At 46.7% G+C, this 18037-nt stretch overlaps 2 protein-coding genes across 3 annotated transcripts in view; both read left to right on the top strand.

Moving 5' to 3' along the window:
* The window catches only part of SLC44A4 (solute carrier family 44 member 4), a 66367-nt gene that overhangs the window by 4630 nt on the left and 43700 nt on the right, over nucleotides 1–18037 (top strand). For both annotated transcript variants that reach the window (XM_083491854.1, XM_083491855.1), the window contains exon 2: nucleotides 16918–16966. In XM_083491854.1, the coding sequence (XP_083347980.1) occupies nucleotides 16918–16966 (49 nt within the window). The remainder of the gene's footprint in view (nucleotides 1–16917; nucleotides 16967–18037) is intronic.
* The window catches only part of ZBTB12 (zinc finger and BTB domain containing 12), a 106358-nt gene that overhangs the window by 70455 nt on the left and 17866 nt on the right, over nucleotides 1–18037 (top strand). The window lies entirely within an intron of this gene.

Raw genomic sequence — 18037 nt, 5'->3', positions numbered from 1 at the left:
TATAAAGTTAGCAAATAAACAGCTACTCCAGGAAATCAACAGTCTACGTCATAAGTTGTTTCAAGGCATAATAGCTAAACGTTTAACACCAGTTGCGTGGTTACTGGCTGTAAAACACTTACACAACATTGCGAGTTGAAGTTATCCACTTCAGGCTCCTTCCTGATCCTGGATTCCACAAATGCCTGTATCATAGCTTTCCCTTCCTCGAAACCGCCCTTGGAATTTATAGTGTGAGGGCAGCATAGCCATTCCTATGAATAATGATTTTGGGTGCATTTTGGCAAACACCCCCTTGGCAAACACTAATATTTTGGTGGAGAAATGCAGGTCTTTCCGTTGTCACTTGGAAGGAGGAAACCAGGAAGTGAGAGAGTGGACAGCTCACTCTGAATGTAAGCAGGCAAACAATAAACAGGAGAGTCATTTTGAAGGAATCATTTATATATCTTCCTAACTTTTGGTCGTCGTCTTGGGATCAGAGTTCAGAGAATAGGCCAAGAGCCGTTGGGGGGGGGGGAGGCATAGGGCATAATGCTAGCATCCCAGTACGTTTTCGAGCACAATTCAAAGTGTTGGTGCTGACCTTTAAAGCCCTAAACGGCCTCGGTCCAGTATACCTGAAGGAGCGTCTCCACCCCCATCATTCTGCCCGGACACTGAGGTCCAGCGCCGAGGGCCTTCTGGCGGTTCCCTCATTGCGAGAAGCAAAGCTACAGGGAACCAGGCAGAGGGCCTTCTCGGTAGTGGCGCCCGCTCTGTGGAGCGCCCTTCCAGCAGATGTCAAAGCGATAAACAACTACCTGACATTCAGAAGACATCTTAAGGCAGCCGTGTTCAGGGAAGTTTTTAACGTGTGATATTTTATTGTATTTTCGGTTTCTATGGAAGCCACCCAGAGTGGCTGGGGAGGCCCAGCCAGATGGGCGGGGTATAAATAATAAATAATAATAATAATTATTATTATCTCTCCCTCCTTGTGTACCTTTCCTTTCTTTCCTCTGGAGCAGCGGTTCTCAGCTTGTGGGTCCCCAGATGTTGTTGGACTACAACTCCCATCATCCCTGAGCTCTGGCCTTGCTAGCTAGGGGTGATGGGAGTTGTAGTTCAACAACATCTGGTGACCCACAGGTTGAGAAAGGCTGCGAGTCTGGAGGAATTTTGGGGAACTTCCAAAAGACCTGTTTGCTGAGCAATCCATCCTGGTAGGTTTGTGGTGGAGGTTCGGGTGAGGGTTCCATCCCAGCAATGGTTATCTTGCACTTTTCCTGCAAAGTGTTTTACTCATCCTGTAAAGCAGGGGTAGGCAACCTAAGGCCCAGGGGCTGGATGCGGCCCATTTGCCTTCTCAATCCGGCCCGCGGACGGTCCGGGAACCAGCATTTTACATGAGTAGAATGTGTCCTTTTATTTAAAATGCACCTCTGGGTTATTTGTGGGGCATAGGAATTTTTTCATTATTATTTTCAAAATATAGTCCGGCCCCCCCACAAGGTCTGAGGGACAGTGGACCGACCCACGGCTGAAAAAGGTTGCTGACCCCTGCTGTAAAGTAACTTTAGAGGCCTTAAAAACTTTCATTCGGCAGAGCATGAGACTCTTAATCACAGGGTTGTGGGTTCGAGTTATGCACAGGGCAAACGATTCCTGCATTGCAGGAAGATGACTCTTGGGGGTGGTATCCTCGATCTTGGGGTGGGTGGGTGTTGGTGCAGGCAGTGGTCCTAAGGCAAAAGGCTGGAGTGTTTATCCAGGAGGGTGTGTAGCTGAACAAGATCTAAAAGGTGAATAAGGCGGATATTTGCTCACCTCAGTCCAGACTGAGACAAGGAAGTGCAGCAGCCTTTCGCAGGCAAACAATAAAGTCAGTCAAGGTTGTTATGGAGAGGGCAGTTTCCTTCTTCAGGGAACAAAACTCTCTTTAAATGGAAGCAGGAGATAAGCTAGCTTTGATTTTTGTTTTATTTAACTACGTGTATATACATGCTGGAACGTAACAAATACTTCCAGTTAGTTTACCAGAAATATTGGCGTTATCAACAAAAAGCAGTTGAAAACAAGCAGTTTAAAAACATTTGAAGAGCAATTAAAACCAGCAATGACCAAAAATGACATTAAAACGTGTAAACATGGTTTGTTTTTGATTTATTATGTATTTTGGATTCTCATGTCGAATTTTGCTGTTGTGAACCACACTGAGATCTTCGGATGAAGGACAGGATACAAATAATTTTTTTAAAAAACAGTGAATAAAAATGATAATAAAATAATAATATATGGGCTAAGTTGTTTTAAGCAGGTACTGAAAAGCGTACAGTGAAGATGCCCGCCAGATATCAAAAGGCAGGGAATTCCGGTGTTTCTGTAGATGGTAGTTTCTCCAGTTTCTCTCTGGAGCTTTATTGATAGGGGTTAAGTTGCCAAAAGGCAGTAGTCATTGCCACAGCTTGTGGCAGTGAGTTCCACAGGAATTTGTGCACCGTGTGGAAAAAAAACCACCCTTATTTTATGTCCTCCTCAAATCTACTGACAAACAACTTCACTAGGTGGCACCTGAGTACTTATATTGGGAGAAATTTCTCCCTCTCCCCCCCCCCCCACTATTCTGAAAACCTGAAATATGATGACCAGCTGTGATCTCTCAGTGAGATGAGGTAAAGACTCTGCACGGGCTCAGAGGTACCTTCTTCTTTATTGTGCCCCATGTTATTTAGAGTTAAGTTTTATAGCTCTGAATCTCTGGACCTTTAGGAACAGAATGCCTCAGAATAAAATATCGCCCATTAAAAATAGAGGGACTTCGCCTTTCTTGCAACCCAGACACAAAACACACCGGGGTAACATGGCGATTTGCAGCTGCCACATCGCCATCAATGAACGGGGAGCTTCAGGTCTCCTCCTGACAATTCAGTTATTTAGCATTCATCCTGATTGGCTTGCACAAAGCTTATGCGGTGCCTCGATGATACACAGCAATTGTTGAGCATTTGTTCCAGTTTGTTCACAGGGCGGTTATATGGCAAGGAGCATTCATGCATCTCCTTGTTACTCATTCACCTGTTCCACACTTCACAGTGGATTTCCCTGCCATGTTCCAAACTGCAAAAAGTCTACCTTTTGCACTTTTCATAGAATCATAGAATCATAGAGTTGGAAGAGACCACAAGGGCCATCGAGTCCAACCCCCTGCCAAGCAGGAAACACCATCAGAGGACTCCTGACATATGGTTGTCAAGCCTCTGCTTAAAGACCTCCAAAGTAGGAGACTCCACCACACTCCTTGGCAGTAAATTCCACTGTCAAACAGCTCTTACTGTCAGGAGGTTCTTCCTAATGTTTAGGTGGAATCTTCTTTCTTGTAGTTTGGATCCATTGCTCCGTGTCCGCTTCCCTGGAGCAGCAGAAAACAACCTTTCTCCCTCCTCTATGTGACATCCTTTTATATATTTGAACATGGCTATCATATCACCCCTTAACCTCCTCTTCTCCAGGCTAAACATGCCCAGCTCCCTTAGCCGTTCCTCATAAGGCATCGTTTCCAGGCCTTTGACCATTTTGGTTGCCCTCCTCTGGACACGTTCCAGTTTGTCAGTGTCCTTCTTGAACTGTGGTGCCCAGAACTGGACACAGTACTCCAGGTGAGGTCTGACCAGAGCAGAATACAGTGGCACTATTACAGTGGCACTATTACTTTTGGGGGGATTTGTTTCACTAGGGGGATAGAGTGCTTTAAATGCACCAACTTAAACCTCCTGTATGCGCTTGGCTCTCTCCTGCAAAATACTCGGCAGTTTGGAGACACCCTAAGCAAATGCTGTACTTAAATAAATGCAGAAGCAAGCAGGAAGGAATTGGTTCATTGCTTTTGTGGTTCTTATGGGGAAACATTGCCAGTCAGATGCATGGCCAGAGCGGTTTGGTATGAGGAAACCCAAGCCTTTTTAAAGGTGTTCTACACTGTTTCCGCTTGGTGTCCTCACACTTGTTTATTTTATGCTTTTCTATCCTTCCATTGTCCTCCTTGCTAAGTTCCGCAAGGGGAAAAGCCGAGTGTTCAAGGGGACGGTGGAGGCGGAATAAGGAGTTGGCTCTGACCTGGCAATGGCTCTGGCTCCAGCCACTGTTGCATACCCTCCAACATTTGTTGTTGTTGTTTAATCATTTAGTTGTGTCCGTCTCTTCGTGACCCCATGGTCACTCCTGTCTTCCACTACCTCCCGCAGTTTGGTCAAACTCATGTTGGTAGCTTCGAGAACACTGTCCAACCATCTCGTCCTCTACTGTCCCCTTCTCCTTGTGCCCTCCATCTTTCCCAACATCAGGGTCTTTTCCAGGGAGTCTTCTCTTCTCATGAGGTGGCCAAAGTATTGGAGCCTCAGCTTCAGGATCTGTCCTTCCAGTGAGCACTCAGGGCTGATTTCCTTCAGAATGGAGAGGTTTGATCTTCTTGCAGTCCATGGGACTCTCAAGAGTCTCCTCCAGCACCAGAATTCAAAAGCATCAATTCTTCGGCGATCAGCCTTCTTTATGGCCCAACATTTATCCAATGACAATAGGGACGTATTCCATAATAACAATGTTATAAGAAAAACTGGTCCATTTCCCTTATGGAGTATTCCAGAGCACATATACAGTGGTACCTCAGGTTACAAACGCTTCAGGTTACAGACTCCGCTAACCCGGAAGTAGTACCTCAGGTTAAGAACTTTACCTCAGGATGAGAGCAGAAGTCGTGCGGCGGCCACATGAGGCCCTATTAGCTAACGTGGTGCTTCAGGTTAAGAACAGTTTCAGGTTAAGAATGGACCTCCGGAATGAATTAAGTTCTTAACCAGAGGTACCACTGTAGAGTCCTTAAGTGGGTTCCCTATTGGTATGAGAAATAACATAGGCCAACCAGAATAGATTGAGAAGCAAAGTGGCTAGTAAGCCTGATCTTTATTAAAGGAACTGTTGCAACAGGGTCCCCACTCACCCCAGGCAGGAGGGAGGAGAACCCTGAACAATGGTGCGCAAGCCCCTATATAGGCTTTTGAAATTGCCCACCCTGTAGCCCAAGACCCCCCTCCAAAAAAAACATATATACGTAACAGAAGGAGGCAGTCTACAGCTGAAATCCTGTTTGCCAGGATACCTGATAATAGTCACTGGTTGCATTACCTGGGCAGTCTGGCCATTCTTTTGTGATAGTTAATACTTTAGTTCCTGAATCCAGGTCACAGGCTCACCCTATTCATACACAAATACACGCCCTTACGACAGGATTTGCCACCAAAATGACAATGGGAAGACTTTCCCTATTTGCTTCCCTTACTGCAGAGGAATATTTGAGGTTGTTGGGATAGTCAAAATGGCTTCAGGATTGCTCTCCCATACTATTTCAGACACATGGTTCATATATTTTCATATGTGTGCATTTATGAATTTTCTATATTTGAGACCTTAAAATTCTTATAACAACAATAATCATTTTATTATTTGTACCCAGTTCATCTGACTGGGTTGTCTCCAGTCATTCTGGGCAGCTTCCATCATATATAAAAACATAATAAAAACATCAAACATAAAAAGAAAACTTCCCTGTACAGCCTTCAGTTGTCTTCCAAAGGTTGTATAGTTACTAATCTCCTTGACTCGGGGGTTGCATAACCCCACACCCTCCAACATTTCTTTCATGATAATAAGGGATGCCCTAAGGAAAAGTGGGGGACACTGTGGGTTAAACCACAGAGCCTAGGACTTGCTGATCAGAAGGTCGGCGGTTTGAATCCCCGTGACAGGGTGAGCTCCCGTTGCTCTGTCCCTGCTCCTGTCAACCTAGCAGTTTGAAAGCACATCAAAGTGCAAGTAGATAAATAGGTACCGCTCCGGCGGGAAGGTAAATGGCGTTTCCGTGAGCTGCTCTAGTTCGCCAGAAGTGGCTTAGTCATGCTGGCCACATGACCCAGAAGCTGTACGCCGGCTCCCTCGGCCAATAAAGCGAGATGAACGCCACAACCCCAGAGTGGTCCGCAACTGGACCTAATGGTCATGGGTCCCTTTACCTTTAAGGAAAAGTGGGATAAAACCACTTAGAGACACTTGGAGGGTCTCCTGTTGTCTCTGCTGTGTTTTCACTTACCAGTCACCACTGTATGATATGACCAACTTGGGCACATTAATTTAAGTAGGTCTACTCTTGAGCGAAACGTGTTTGGCGGATGCAGCTGTGAGTTGAGAGGAAATGGTGTCTTTTTCTTGTTGCTTTTGTTAAATGTCCAGGAAGCAGAACCCCCTGGCGATGGACCGCCAATTGTGCAGAGATCTAAAAACAGGTCCCAGTCTACTTTTGCACTCACCGTTGGGTTCCATGGTTCCATGAAAGTTGATGGCGTTATGGCTTGAGAGAGGCTTTCCTGAAAGTTATATCTCTTGTCATAAACCGGATTATGCAGACCCTAACCATCCGAATGTATGCTGCTCCTCATGCCACCAACGTCCTGAGGACAAGCCCAGAGCAATTCTGGCCTGAAAGCAAAGGATGTTTCTTGATCTCTTTCTCTCCAGGAATGTTCAGGGTGAGGCTTCATTACTGTGAATGGCCTTCAGACCTTAGGGATGCACTCCCAAACCATAAAACACTTGGGCATCCCTCAAGGCAGCCATTTAAAACAGTTCAGGGACAGATGTAGGTTTGAAGGTCAGGGGCCCTCAAAGCAGAGGGCCCCAGCAGCAGGGAGCTGACTGTAGCCGCCGTCTTGATTTATCATCTGTGCCCTGGAGCTAATTTAGGGTTGCCCCATGTCCTCTTTTCCCAGGACGCATCCTGTTTTTCATGGGCATGTAAAATGAGAGTAGTCATAGTGATCCATAGTTAAAAGTAAAAGTTGGTGAATGTGTCCTCTTTTTTTTGCTCTTCAAACTATGGCATCCCCACCTGTACAGTGGTACCTCGGGTTACATCCGCTTCAGGTTACAGACTCCGCTAACCCAGAAATATTGCTTCAGGTTAAGAACTTTGCTTCAGGATGAGAACAGAAATCATGCTCCAGCTGCACAGCAGCAGTGGGAGACCCCATTAGCTAAAGTGGTGCTTCAGGTTAAGAACAGTTTCAGGTTAAGTACGGACCTCTGGAACGAATTAAGTACTTAACCTGAGGTACCACTGTATTATGGAAAATTCAAATGGTGACTAGACCTAGCTGAGGCTATTCAGAACCAAAATATGTTTTTCAAAGGGATTCTCAAAGGTTGGGACAATGGGCCTGACAGCAAACCAAGGTTTCGACTTCCGAAAACGTTCGAAAACCAAGGCACGGCTTCCAATTGACCGCAGGAGCTTCCTGCACTCAATCGGAAGCTGTGTCAGACGTTCAGCTTCCAAAAATGTTTGCAAACCGGTGTTCAGGAGCCAAAACGTTTGAGTCACAAAGCATTAGAGAACTGAGCTATGACTGTACTGACTCTGGCTGGCGCTACCCCTAGGAAGAGTGAGGTAGCTTGGTTGTCAGTAAAGCTCAGCAGGGACAAATTTGACTCAGTATGTACTTAAAGGTGAACCTATGCAGTTTTCGCATTGTCCAAAGGTGTTATGTACTGAAGTTCTCACCCTGGGCCAGCAGGGGGATACTGTAGATAGTTTTCACTCAGGTCCACATATGCAAATAAGGGATTGAAAGTGATGTTCAGTGATTGGATAGTTACAGAAAGTGGTTACTGTTGCGTTGTAGTGGAGCTCTAAATAAGCAGGCTGGCTGAACCCTTCAGTTCAGTTCTGTTCTGGCCTGTGAATAAACAAGAGCTGTTTGAAGAATCGCTGTGTCGTCTGATATATTCACCCACAACTTAACAAAAATTATATGCAAACTAACATACAGCCACCCTTTACAATTCACGTGTCTCCAAATTGCGCAGCGCGGTTCTCTGGCCAAGTAAAGTGTACCAAAATGCCAGAGGAAGAAGTGGGCATAGAAACTCATGTAAACAATTTTACATTTGTGTTATAAGCTAGTTTCTAAACATGCACACCCCTCTGCCTCCTCCATCCATAGGAGCAAGAGTTGTTCCTGGAGTCCGAGGACACATTCCAGCCAGGCAAAAATACTTGAGGATATGAGGGGTGTGACTTGGAGAGACGGGGCGTCATCTAGGAGGAAGATTGAGGTTCCTCACATGAAAAAGAAGCCTGGTAGTTCAGTCTGAGGGCCCACCTGGGCCAGGATCCTGTTCTCACAGTGGCCAACTAGGTGCCCCAAAATAAAGCCCAGAACCAGGACCTGAACATAGCAGCCTGTCTCCCCAGATAGCTGAGCAGACTTTATTTAGTTTGTATATTTATGCTCTCTAGGTTATATGACTTGAATACTAGCAAAATTAACCCTTATCTGCACACTGAATGATCCCTGCTGTTGCGCTTTCTTCCACCATTTTATTACCGTGGTACCTCAAGTTAAGTACTTAATTCGTTCCGGAGGTCTGTTCTTAACCTGAAACTGTTTTTAACCTGAAGCATCACTTTAGCTAATGGGGCCTCCTGCTGCCGCCGCGCCACCAGAGCACAATTTCTGTTCTCACCCTGAAGCAAAGTTCTGAACCTGAAGCACTATTTCTGGGTTAGCGGAGTCTGTAACCTGAAGCGGGGGTATATGTCCCCGCTTTTCTTGAATGAATGCGTTCAGTCCTTCACGAATCTGGACACTCCCTTTTTTTAAGTCATCTAAGTTAAGCATTCTAAGTTATCCATTCTGAAGGAAATCAGCCCTGAGTGCTCACTGGAAGGACAGATCGTGAAGCTGAGGCTCCAATAGTTTGGCCACCTCATGAGAAGAGAAGACTCCCTGGAAAAGACCCTGGTGTTGGGAAAGATGGAGGGCACAAGGAGAAGGGGACGACAGAGAACGAGATGGTTGGACAGTGTTCTCGAAGCTACAAACATGAGTCTGACCAAACTGCGGGAGGCAGTGGAAGACAGGAGTGCCTGGCATGCTCTGGTCCATGGGGTCACGAAGAGTCGGACACGACTAAACGACTAAACAACAACAAGTTAAGCAGTTGAGGAACTTTACAATGTACAAACCTAGCGTTTAGTCCTTAGCTGAACCGGGCTTAATCTATGCACCGGTGACCGGGTATTGGCCCTTGAATTGTAGAGCGGTCTGCTGCAGGCCACGTCTCTGACGACAAACTTGTCGGACTAGAAATCTGAGTGTTTCCCATGCTGAGCAGCCTGCAGAGGGAAAGCCTTCCTCTCTAGGGAAAGCCTGGAAGACTCATTGCCCTGCTGTACCCATTCATTTTATGCATTTGCAGTCAACAGTAAACTAAAGACCGCCCATAGCATTCCTCTTGCCGCCTTGTAATTACTATGATTTATATGGTAAATGCAGTGTGCTGGAGTTGCGCAAGGCAATTGCAGGTCAAGGGGTAAGTCTTGGGGGGGGGGAAGGGGGAGGGCTTGAATTGTTGGGGCTTACAATCCGATCCTGCCTGTATTGACTACTACAACATGCCACATGTGGGGCTGCCCTTAAAGTCAGCATGGGCTGGGGGTCAGAAGGAAACTGGCAGTAAACCACACCGTGCAAGTTGGAATTGACTCTTTGTTTATCTTGTGATTTAAAAAAAAATCAAAACATGGCGTCTGGGAAGATGGCGTCCCGGATTTTGGCTTCAAAGTGTTCAAATCTCCTTGTGAGAGATTTGTGGAATTTCCTTCTATGCTTCCTGGGTGGAGGCAACTGTTTCCCTTATGCACTTTCTGTGACGAGAACCTCCCCGCTTCTGTGTTTACCATGAGGGAAGGAGCCCTTTACCTCTTTGCAAAGGATTACTACAGATTGCGGTTTCGTGTGTGTGTGTGTGTGTGTGTGTGTGTGTTCCGCTTCAAAACCTAGCAGTGGGAGCGACCTGGATGCAGAGCAAGCCCTAATACAGGCAGGTCCAAAGTCCGTTTCGGGGGCCTAATCTGGCCCGCCAGTCGGTTTAATCTGGCCCCTGTGGCAGTTTATTTCCTGGGGTAAAATCCTAAAAACCCCAGAACAATTTCAATCCTAAAAAAGCTCAAAAATTGTGGTTGGCCCTTTGGTCGGCCCTCACAGCCCTTCACTTCATCAAATCCGGCCCTCTTTGAAAAAAGTTTGGTCACCACTGCCCTAATACAACACCGGTCCTGAAAGACCTACATTGGCTCCCAGTACGTTTCCGAGCACAATTCAAAGCATTGGTGCTGACCTTTAAAGCCCTAAACGGCCTCGGCCCAGTATACCTGAAGGAGCGTTTCCCATCGTTCAGCCTGGATACTGAGGTCCCGCTTTGAGGGCCTTCTGGTGGTTCCCTCACTGTGAGAAGTGAGGTTTACAGGGAACCAGGCAGAAGGCCTTCTCGGTAGTGGCGCCTGCCCTGTGGAACACCCTCCCATCAGATGTCAAGGAAATAAGCAACTATTTGACTTTTAGAAGACATGTGAAGGCAGCCCTGTCTAGCGAAGTTTTTATTGTGTTTTTATTATGTTGGGAGTTGCCCAGAGTGACTGGGGAGGCCTGGCCAGATGGGTGAGGTATAAGTAACGATCTATCTATCTATCTATCTATCTATCTCTCTATTACTAATGGGATCCTACCCCAAAGGCTGCCTAGAAATGTCCCTTCATCCAAAGTGTAGCCCTTAATAGGAGAACTTCACACCAGGCATATAACTGAGAAGGCTGAACTGAGAATCTCATGGAAGGCTTCCCATGGCATTTATTTTATTTTATTTTATTGTTGTTTGTGGGAAGGCCCCTGTTTTGATCCCTGGCACCTCCAGCTATGGCTAGAGAAAACCTCGGCACCTGAAACCCTGGAGAGCTGCTGCCAGCCAGTGCTTAGCCTGCTTAGCCTTAGCCGATGGTTTTGTTGTTGGAGCTTCTTGTATTTATCAGTGATGTTTTTATGTGTTGCGATCTGTCTTTGGGAGGGCTATGCGCCCTGAAAAGTGTATTAGCAAACCACTTAAAATAAATGAATATAACTCCACACCTATTGAGAGCCCACACCAGGGAGTCATCCTTTTCCTATGCTGCAGAGAGGTTAAGGCATGGGTAGGCAAACTAAGGCCCGGGGGGCCAGATCCAGCCTAATCGCCTTCTCAATCCGGCCCACGGAGAGTGCGGGAATCAGTGTGTTTTTACATGAGTAGAATGTGTCCATTTATGTAAAATGCATCTCTGGGTTAGAGACATCACCTTGCCAACAAAGGTCCGTATAGTTAAAGCTATGGTTTTCCCAGTAGTGATGGATGGAAGTGAGAGCCGGACCATAAAGAAGGCTGATCGCTGAAGAATGGATGCTTTTGAATTCTGGTGCTGGAGGAGACTCTTGAGAGTCCCATGGACTGCAAGAAGATCAAACCTCTCCATTCTGAAGGAAATCAGCCCTGAGTGCTCACTGCAAGGACAGATCGTGAAGCTGAGGCTCCAATACTTTGGCTACCTCATGAGAAGAGAAGACTCCCTGGAAAAGACCCTGATGTTGGGAAAGATGGAGGGCACAAGGAGAAGGGGATGACAGAGGACGAGATGGTTGGACAGTGTTCTCGAAGCTACCAGCATGAGTTTGACCAAACTGTGGGAGGCAGTGGAAGACAGGAGTGCCTAGCGTTCTCTGGTCCATGGGGTCACGAAAAGTCGGACACAACTAAACAACAACAAATCTCTGGGTTATTTGTGGGGCATAGAAATTTGTTCATTATTATTTTTTCAAAATATAGTCTGGCCCCCAACAAGGTCTGAGGGACAGTGGACCGGCCCTCTGCTGGAAAAGTTTGCTGACCCCTGGGTTAAGGGGACACCACTGGCGGCAGTCCTTGCAGGTGATTTGTGGATGGCAAGATGCGACTGGAGCATTGAACGTTTGCATGTGGGTATCAGCTTCCAAGTTTGGCACAGTGCCAAAATGAAAATGCCCAGGTGTGTGTGCTATATGCAAAAGACCCCAGGTACTCAGCCAATACCTGAGGGTTAATGTCATTCCGGGGAAGAAGCTTGTTTTCAGTGATGTTTTTGTATTCCACATCGGCGGCTGCTATAGTCTTTTCTTGCGCCTGATGCCCTCCGTGGCTCGGGTTACAGTGGCTATTTCCTGGTTTGAGTTTTACAGCTCTCCCTCGCTTATCTCTTGGTAATTGAGTCTAATAGCTTCGCTATCAGCGCTGCCATTGAACTCCTCCAAGTGACGGGCATGCTCCAAATTCTGCTCCATCTACTTAGGAAACCGGACAATTCCAGGCCCTGGGTCTTTCTCAGAGGATATAGCTGTCAATGAATAATAGCCATGAAGGCTTTTCTCTGCCTCCACAGTCCGAGGCAGTAACATCTGTGAGCACCACTTGCTGGAAACCTCAGGCAGGTAGAAAAAAAATAAAAAAAAATCCTTCCAGTAGCACCTTAAAGACCAACTAAGTTAGTTCTTGGTATGAGCTTTCGTGTGCATGCACACTTCTTCAGATACACTGAAACAGAAGTTGCCAGATCCTTCTATATAGTGAGAAGGTGGGGAGGGGTATTACTCAGAAGGGTGGTGGGAATGGGAGATTGGCAGATAGCTGAGATGAGCCTGTTGACGACTCTTAACGACTGCAATAGGTCTTACAGGAAAAGGCAAGGGGTGAGAAGGTGAAACATGGCTTAGTCATGTATAATGAGATAAGAATCCAATGTCTTTGTTCAGACCAGGTCTCAGGCAGGTAGAGTGCTCTCGTCCTAGGATCCTGCTTGAGTTTCCTACAGGCAACTGGATCATTCCCAGTGAGGTTTGGCTTGGCTGTGAAAATACTTCCCCGCAGATTAGGGGTGGGTATCCGTGAAGCTGAGGCTCCAATACTTTGGCCACCTCGTGAGAAGAGAAGACTCCCTGGAAAAGACCCTGATGTTGGGAAAGATGGAGGGCACAAGGAGAAGGGGATGACAGAGGACGAGATGGTTGGACACTGTTCTCGAAGCTACCAGCATGAGTTTGACCAAACTGTGGGAGGCAGTGGAAGTCAGGAGTGCCTGGCGTGCTCCGGTCCATGGGGTCACGAAGAGTCGGACACGACTAAACGACTAAACAACAACAATCTATTGTAAGATTCTCTGTGCCCAGAAGCCTTATAGCCTGGGTAGGCAAACTGAGGCCCACGGGCCGGATCAGGCCCAATTGCCTTCTGGATCTGGCCCACGGACGGTCCGGGAATCGCCGTGTGGATCGCCAGTGTGCACGTTCTTTCCCTCTCCCTCACAAGGCGGTGGCCCCTCCTCCCTCCCTCCTCCTGGCTTCTCCCCGCCCTGCCTAGAGGAGGAAAGGGGCTGGCCTTTGTTGGTGCCAGCAGCAGCAGCAGCAGCGCTCAAGCGGCCGCCATTTTAAGCAGCCCCTCTCCGGAGCCCTTTCGTGCACCACTCATCGTCCCTCCGCCGCTGCCAGCCCCTGCTGCTCGCAAGACACAGGTAAGCAGCCACCAGGGTTCGTGGCGCTCTTGCATCATTTCCCCCACAAAAAATATAGTCTGGCCCCCCACAAGGTCTGAGGGACAGTGGACCAGCCCCCTGCTGGAAATGTTTGCTGACCCCTGCCTTATAAAAACTGAGGGATTCCTGAATGCTTGGGGAGGGAGGTGGATTTTATTTTTATTATTTATATCTTACTTTCATATACCACCCTTCATCCAAAGATCCCAAGGCAGTTCACACCACAAGCCTCATCATCAACCCTTTATTCAACCGTCAGTCAGAAAAAAGTACATTTGTCAATACACAGTTAAAACATCCAAGAAGATTTTAGAACTTAGCCAACACTAAAATGGGCTAAACAGATAGCCCCATAGTTCACACCACAAAAATATGAAATGAGAACACAGAATAGATTTTTTTTTAAAAAATAAGAAATAAAAATTAATAAATACACCAGCACAAGATTCCTGCACAAAGACTCGGCTGATGACAAAAGATGCTTAGGGAAGTCGTGTCTTACGGACCGAAAGGATGTCTTAAAGAAATGAGAGCACAGGTAGCCAACAGGGCGCATTTTTGATGACAATGGACGACAACTCCTCAGGGTCCTGGGGATCTTGGCTGCAGCTGTCGGGAGTGGACAGTCCCAACATAATCTAGAGCAGGGATGTCCAACTAGTAGATCGCGATCTACCGGTAGATCCCCGGCTAATCTTGGTAGATTGCAGGATCCTTATCATGTGCAGAAATAGGGGGGGAAAGCTAAGAAAACTCTGTGCAATCCTTCCCCAAAAAAGCTCAACAACTCTGGGGAATCCACCCCACCCCACCCACGCACACTCTTCTTCACTCCAGTGACAATGGGTAGATCACTGCTGGTTTTTTTTTTATACTGGCAGTAGATCGCAGTCTCTTGGGAGTTGCACACAGCTGGTCTAGAGGACACCATGTTGGCGAGCCCTGGATTTGAGGATTACAAAAAGGAAAACAGACCAGAAGTGTTAAGTTGTGGGTGAACATATCAGACGACACAGCGATTCTTCAAACAGCTCTTGTTTATTCACAGGCCAGAACAGAACTGAACTGAAGGGTTCAGCCAGCCTGCTTATATGGAGCTCCACTACAACGCAACAGTAACCATTTTCTGTAACTATCCAATCACTGAACGTCACTTTCAATCCCTTATTTGCATATGTGGAACTGAGTGAAAACTATCTACAGTATCCCCCCTGCTGGCCCAGGGTGAAAACTTCAGTACAGAACAAGAAGTATTGGCTCAGGGAAGTGCCAGTTTTGTCTAGCAGCCGGATGAACATGCAAGGATGGGAGATGCTCCTCCCCTAAGGCCAGAGGCATTAATAAAAGGGGTCAGCAAACTTTTTCAGCAGGGGGCTGGTTCACTGCCCCTCAGACCTTGTGGGGGGGCCAGACTATATTTTGAAAAAAATAATAAACGAATTCCTATGCCCCACAAATAACCCAGAGGTGCATTTTAAATAAAAGGACACATTCTACTCATGTAAAAACATGCTGATTCCTGGACCGTCCGCAGGCCGTATTTAGAAGGCAATTGGGCCGGATTTAGGTCCCGGGCCTTAGTTTGCCTACCCATGAATAAAAAGATCACGTTCCCAGTGAGGCAGAAGGAAGCAATCCTTCCATTGGGCCATATTTGCATGGCAATTTGACACTGGGGGAAATAAGGCAAGTATATAATTTGGAGAAGACGCTTCTCAAGTTGCCTGGGTTGTACAACCACAAGGGACTCTGGACATTCAGGGAAGGCTGTGGTTGCTTACCAACCAGTCTTTGTTGCATCCTGTTGCACTGTGTAACAGGCCGGCCGCTAGCCCAGGAGGCTTATGGCAGGGCGGGAGCCAGGCAGTGGCAGCTCCTTGGCTTGAATAAAAAAACATCCACCTTCTGGAAGCAGCTGGTTGCGGCAACTTGGCTAGTTTCTCCTCGAAGGAGGGAGCCAGTTTTCCAGTTTACGTGCAACCAGGCTGCCTGCTAAAGTTCTGCTCTTGTTGTAGAATGGCAAGCTGCTCTAGGGCTGCCTTCTGTGTTGTTATGCTGCCTCCAGCCCCCGGGAGGGACCTTTGGGGAAGGCCAGGCAGTCAATGAATAAAGCACAGCTGACTGGGATTCATACCTTCTGAGAAATACTTTTCTTTCTTTTTTAAATATATTTTTATTAAGAATTTCAACATACCGTATTTTTCGCTCTATAGGATGCACTTTCCCCCCTCCAAAAATTAAGGGGAAATGTGTGTGCGTCCTATGGAGCGAATGCAGGCTCCTTGGCTTCAGCGATAGCAACGCGAAGCCTCCGAAGCGCAGAGGGAGTGCTCCCTCCACGCTCTGGAGGCTTTGCGTTGCTTTTGCTGAAGCCAGGAGAGCAAGACTCTCCTGGCTTCAGCAGAGAGGGAGAGCTGCGCAGCACCCCTTCAGCCAAGCGGGAGGAGAAATGGAAGGGGCTCCGTTTCTCCTGCCGCTTCACTGAAGGGGTGCTGAGCAGAGAGGGGGAGAATTTTTTTTCTTGTTCTCCCCCTCTAAAACATGGTGCGTCCTATGGTCGGGTACATCCAATAGAGCGAAAAATATGGTAACAGTTTATCCAAAATACACCATCCTCATTCCCCCCCCCATTTTTTTCCTCTCCCACCTCCTCCCCAAAAGAAAAACCCACCCTCCCCTCCCCGGACTTCCCTCATCCCCTCTCTCTGGTTTTTCAGCACATATTATTCTCTGCATATTATAAAATTGTAAAGATCCTTAATTTATCTATCTATATGTTACCAATAAAAAGTTTGTGTATGTTTATTCAAAACCTGCCAAGGAGTCCAGTTCATTTTGTTGTATCTTTAAGAACTTTGTAAAAGGTTCCCATTCTTCTTTAAAGTCACAGTTGTCCTTATCACGTACCGTAGTTTGTGTGTCAATTTCGCCAATTCCACATAGTCCATCAATTTCTCTTGCCGCAGTTCTTTGGTCGGGATTTCCTCATTCTTCCATCCTTGTGCTATTAATACTCTTGCCGCCGTTGTCGCGTACATAAAGGTGTTTTCAGTTTCCTTGGCAGGTCTTTCCCTACAATCCCTAACAAAAATGCTTCAGGCTGTTTTACAAATGTTAATTGTAAAATTAAATACTTTTCTATAACTGACATGGTGATGGGAAAGAAAGTTTCTCCAAAGGCTTTGCCGTGGCTCTGGGTTCGAACAGTAAAACCTATATAAACCCTTGGATGGCTCCGTTGGTAGAGCATGAGGCTCTGGATCTCAGGGATGTGGGTTCGAGTCCCACGTTGGGCAAAAAGATTCCTGCATTGCAGGGGGTGGACTGGATGAACCCTGGGAGTCCCATCCAACTCTACAGTTCTATGATTTCAAAGCCTCCACATTTCTTGCTGGGACATAGTAGAGATTTCCTCCTGTCCTCGATTTACTCACCCACCCCCATCTCTCTCTCACCAGGGGACAAGTTGAAACATGACCCGACTTTCCACGGCCCCATCAAAAATAGGTAAGAAACGCTTTGCGCATGGGCAGGTGAATTGGCTGCAAACTTGTGTGGTGTCTTTGAAAGCGGCTGGGAGGCAAGGCGGCCTAAGAGGAGAATGGGCAGGCTTAGGTTCCAACTGCAGGGAACCTGTAGCCCTTCAGATGTTGCCAGATGACAGCTACCATCACCCCTGACTAGGAATGTGGGATTATTATTATTATTATTACATTTGCAGCTAGGTCTATCCAACTGACCCTTTCTGAAACAATACAGGAACTGAAACGCAGCCATTTTGCACAGTTCTCCCTTACCCAAATGTTATGATGCTGTTTACCAATCAATGCTTATAAAAAAACACATAAATTAGGGGAAAGTGTGAATAAAACTGAAAAATTTCCCATCTGTTTATTTGATTGCGTTTATATCCCGTCTTTTCCTCCAAGGGGCTCGTTCGTAGTTCTCCCCCTTCCTCATTTTTTCCTCACAACCACCCTGTGAGGTAGTCAAAACAAAATTAAAAAATTCCTTCCAGTAGCATCTTAGAGACCAACTAAGTTTGTTGTTGGTATGAGCTTTCGTGTGCACACACACTGAAGTTGAAGTGTGCATGCACATGAAAGCTCATACCAAAAACAAACTTAGCTGGTCTCTAAGGTGCTACTGGAAGGATTTTTTTTTATTTATGGCAGACCAACACGGCTACCTACCTATAACTAAACCTGTGAGATAGCTTATGCTGAGAAGTTCTGACTGGTCCAAGGTCACCTAGTGAACTTCATCGCTGTGTGGGGATTCAAACCCTGTGGGATTAAATACCGTGGTACCTCGGGTTACAAACACTTTGAATTACAGACTCCGCTAACCCAGAAGTAGTACCTCGGGTTGCTTCAGGATGAGAACAGAAATTGTGTTCCAGCGGCAGCGGGAGGCCCCATTAGCTAAAGTGGTACCTCAGGTTAAGAACGGTTTCAGGTTAAGAATAGAGCTCTGGAACAAATTAAATTCGTAACCAGAGGTACCACTTTAAGGAAGATGAGAACCGTGCACAGTCATACCTTGGTTGTCAAACGCCTTGCAACTTGAAAGTTTTGG

Source organism: Podarcis liolepis (genome assembly GCF_965112155.1).
Source record: "Podarcis liolepis genome assembly, chromosome: 2".
NCBI lineage: Eukaryota > Metazoa > Chordata > Lepidosauria > Squamata > Lacertidae > Podarcis > Podarcis liolepis.
Note: the sequence above shows the minus strand (reverse complement) of the source record. Positions and strands in the feature narration are given on the sequence as shown.